The sequence below is a fragment of the Mastigoproctus giganteus genome, chromosome 7 (assembly GCF_048544385.1).
Source record: "Mastigoproctus giganteus isolate SK-2022 chromosome 7, ASM4854438v1, whole genome shotgun sequence".
NCBI lineage: Eukaryota > Metazoa > Arthropoda > Arachnida > Uropygi > Thelyphonidae > Mastigoproctus > Mastigoproctus giganteus.
The window spans coordinates 10,971,374-10,976,033 of NC_143581.1; the positions used below are offsets into that span (position 1 = coordinate 10,971,374).

At 32.4% G+C, this 4,660-nt stretch overlaps 1 protein-coding gene across 1 annotated transcript; it reads right to left on the reverse strand.

Annotated features, from left to right (window-relative positions):
- Positions 1 to 1,444: 1,444 nt before the first annotated feature.
- LOC150082507 (uncharacterized) lies at positions 1,445 to 4,312 on the reverse strand. Its single transcript, XM_090378656.1, has 3 exons — positions 4,201 to 4,312; positions 2,030 to 2,384; positions 1,445 to 1,690 (listed from the first exon to the last, which is right to left on the reverse strand). Exons 1-2 carry the CDS (start codon positions 4,210 to 4,212, stop codon positions 2,049 to 2,051), a joined length of 348 nt encoding a protein of 115 aa, XP_090234782.1. The 5' UTR covers positions 4,213 to 4,312; the 3' UTR covers positions 1,445 to 1,690; positions 2,030 to 2,048.
- Between the last annotated feature and the right edge of the window lie 348 nt (positions 4,313 to 4,660).

Here is a 4,660-nt window from a genome sequence, read left to right on the forward strand (position 1 = left end):
AACTGTTTATAATCTCTCTATAAGCGATGTTTAAAATCATGAGATATCAATAAATCTTCTGTATGCTGCATATATTCGTCATTTGAAGCTTGTTAATTATCATTGTTAATCCCTAATCTCTCCTGATTAAATGGATCTATAATAAATTATTAAAATACGAACTACTAGAACCAAATTTTCATCTTACCTTCACTTTTTCCATTTCAGTACTGTGATCTGATTTCTGTCCTAAAGTTGCTTAGATTCAACACTAGAGAATGTCTTTAGGATATTAGCACTCATCTGCGCGCAAGCGAAAACTCTCTTTCATCTTATACCTTTTGAAAGGGTCTATAATGAGAACTAAAATCCCCCTCCCCCCTTTTACTGTTCAGCCTTCCCATGATAATACTGTTAACATTGTTTGAGAAAATATTTCCGCCTTCTTTAAGAAACAAAGAAAATAACAAAAATACCAACTAAGTATACCGTGAACACATTGTAGAACAAGGTTTGACCACATCATGATACCAGCAAAGAGAAAAAGTTGGTACACTAAGTGAAAGCAGACACCTTTAATATCCACTCATGGGTTACAAACTGTTCCAAAGCCAGAACAAAGGACCACTACGACAGTTTTTATTGCATGAAATAATTCTCTCTCTTTCTCTCTCTCTCTTTGATCAGCCCGAATCCACCCCACACACCTTTTCCCTTTTTTCAGATTATCAAAAAAAGTGCTATTGATAAGTAGAGTAGACTATTTAAATTCATAAAATGAATTGGTAGTTAAAGACGTCATAAATGATGTAAAGCAATCAAGTTATCTACTCGGTTAAAAGTTCCCTGTAACATTAACTTCATTTTAAAGCGTAGTTATAATAACAACATTTGGGAAAATAACTGTTTAAGCCTTTATGAACTGCTGAAGATAATGTACAGGTGTGTAAAAATATTTAACTTATTCTCTAATTTATTATTGATAAAATATATCAATAAAGAGATTTAACCATTTGTCCATATATTTCTTGACTGTCCAGAACCCCAGGGGGTCACATGTGGTGAGTATGGGCTTGGCTGGATATCATCCTGAGCTGGATATCACCATTCTTCTCTTTCTTGGTGATTCCCTTCTATTTCTTCTCTCGCTTTCTCTTAGGGTAATTCAGAATTTTTTTTTTAGCTGATGCAATAAAAGCCTCAGGCCTCCTTACACCATATAGCTAATAATAATAATCCTCCAAAGGACATTTAATTCTGCTTTAGCGTTAAAATCGTACTTCCTTTTTTTTGGTTGTTCAAACACAAAGAAGAATATTTTCCAATGTTGTTCTGTTACTAATATTTAATATTTATAAAAAAACATACTAAAATTTAAATTTTACCAGTATTTCTGTTAGAAAATTAATACTAATATTTACAAGATGCACATTATCTTTATAAATAAACACTTAAAGTGAATAAATACAGAACACTCAAACATTTATTTATTTATTAGCTACAAAAATAATTTTGCTTTTAAAATAACTGAGTTTCTACCAACATCTATTTCAATACATAAGAATATCTAAATGTTACAACGCCCTCTAACGACATACAGTTTTCTCTTCTATTATTTCAATTATTAAAAATATTTAACAGCGCCCTCTAAGTACATTTGTTCTTCATAGATTATTTTCAAATATTGTTATTTATTTTTGGTCTTGTGTACCTATAAAAGAGAATATTATTATTATAATTATGAATATTTAAAAAAGCATGTTATTTTAAGGAATATAACTAATATTCATAATTCTGATGTTATTTAAATCTTTGCGAAATATTAAATTATTGTATTAAATCAATTTTATTAACTAATTATTGAAAATATAACTGAAAATTTATGGGCCGGCGTAATCTCCAAAAACTTAAAATTAATCAACGTAAAATTCATAAATTAGAAAATCTATGGCCGTATAAACCCATAACTTTTTAAAAAAATCTGTTTAAATTATTACGCTTTTTAAAAAATTGCAAAATTTATTACACCATGCTTTATTAAACCACTTACATTTATTTTTCTCCATGTATTAATAATGGTGATAACCTTTGTATCCATAATAAGAAACTGGATATTTATAGCCATAGTATGGCCTACGGTATCTGTAGCGATACACAGGAGCTGAATAGTATTTTCTTGGCCTGTAGTACCGTCTTGGGTATCTGTAGGAGTAATAGTATTTGGGATAAACATAACTGTGATCGCTAACGTAATATCTCTTTCTTACACCACCTCCATATTTGTATCCGTAAACACCATAATCATAATGTCCATATCGAGGATGATAATAATATCCTACGTATCCGTGAGGATAATATGTAGCCACAGACAGGGTGGCTACAGCCAGTAGACCTATCAGCAAAAACTGAAAGAAAAAAAAAAAGAAAGATTATTTCTTATTATTAATGTATCAAATAATTAATAGAGTATAAGTTAGTAGGATGTGTATATTCATTTTATCGAGGGAGATTAGCGTTCAACAAAGTAGATAAAGATCAAAATTAAGAAAAAATGTCGAAAGAAATAAGAACCATTGAGCTGTTCACAGTTTCCGCCAAACATTATCAGGGCAGGGTAAGTACGAGTATTGAAACCCTGCCATCCAGGGAAAGTGGACCTTTAATGCATAAAATTACTTTTAACATTTAAAAGACCCATCTTATTTTCACTTTTTTCCGTTGAACAATGAAAGAAAGAAAGAAAGAAATGAAAGAATTAACGTAAAGGTTGACATTAACGTTAACAAAACATGAAGATCAGCATTAAATTAAAGGAAAATGACTCAAGGATCCCAGGTTTATTTAGCATCAGCCTTAACAAATACTCTTCATATGATATTATTCATATGTATGTCATACCCTTCTGTAAATTTACATAAGCATTTGAGTTCTACAAAATTGGGTAGCAGGTTGTTTTAACAGCCTGCTACCTAATTTTTCGGACTTTGCAACCCACAAAACAAATAATTTTCTCTTTCTACAAATGCCGCTTCATATCAGTAAGCTAATTCGTCACGCTTCACTACACCTTTTCCAGCCGATTCACATCCCTCTTGAAGTGGAACGGATTCAAACCTGTACACAGCTCTGAAGTTGTTATCCAAGTACAGCTTTATATAACGGAATAAACACCTCTTTGTATTGTTCTACTTCTGCTACTAGCAAAATTTCTGTACATTAGCTAAAACACTGAGTACTAGCCTGGAAGCCTGTCTAAGTTATTTAGAGAATTCCATGTCGAATTTTACAATTACTCCAGTCGTTTTCATTTCCACTAGTTAAGTTTGTTTCTTCCCAAGTAATAAGATACTCTAAGATTATTATTGTCCAAATATGGATTGCCATTTTTTAAACCAACTAAGTATATTATGCTGAAACAACACATCTTGGCTACTGTCCTTTACCACCCTTACAATCTTTCTTATCATCAGTAAACTATGACATCAAACTTGTCCTTCATCAATATAAATTACAAATATCAAATCTCAGGTGAAGTCCCACAAGGTTCAAATATTGACCCTGTGATACCTCACTTGTGATCCCGAATCTTCAGATTAATAGCCACTTAAAACCACAATTTACCAATTAATATTACAAATAAGAACGATTCTAGACATTTGGTGATAATCACCATCATTCAGAAACCCGGGTGGAAAAGGCCCAGTTCGAATCCCGTCAATGATGCGAGGAACTTTTACAGACCTTCTTCACTCATTGAAAATCCCGTAGGTGAGTTATGGCTGAGTTAATCAGTCTCAAGAGTGGACAATATGGTTTCCTCCTCGGAAACTAGGATTTTTCGTCCAGCAAACAGGCAAACCGCCAAGAGAACAGATGCAGTTTTACAGACATTATATACACAAGTAGATGAGATAATTTTCGGTGGCCTTAATATGGCAGTATCCATAAAGGTACTTCTAATTTCATCAGTAGTACCTTTATGGATACTGCCATATAACCCACGATAAGGCCAGTTAGCATGCACAGAAGAAAGTTCGTGTTTCGTAATTAGTTTTTATTAAATTTTGTTCTATGGGTTGGAATAATACTTGAACTTTTCCTCTAAACAACAGCTCTGAATTTGCTCTATTTTTCCCCAATTTTTCCTATTATTTCAATGAAAATAAACTCGTTTTATTGTTTCAAATTTTATCAGTACAAATTAATCGAAAATTCACTTACCAGAGTCTTCATGATTCGTTACAGTCCTGAAATTTTGCCAACAAATAGTGTTTATATACCTTCTAGGAAAGAGCAGTCTGACTACAACACTTTACAAGTTGTCTTTATAGACCGAGGTTAGTCACGTCGTATTTGACCTCCGTGGGGGACATTTTGATCTGAAAACCCGTATGTGGTAGCAATGCTGACGTTGGTCGGTGATAAATTCAAAAAAACTGACAACTATTAGCAACTTAGTCACCTTGTGAGGATTTGTGGAGAATAAGGATAAGTTTGGAATTTCTGTTTTCCACCCGAAATCAATAACTTGAAGAGGGAACGAACCTCTTTTATGGGACTAAAATGCGTTTGGAATTCAAAAAAGAGAAGAACATATCGAAAACAAAAACTGCCTTCTCTGGTTTTTGATTTAGATTGCTATCAGTGCTATTAATTCCAAATATAATAAACCTATTATATA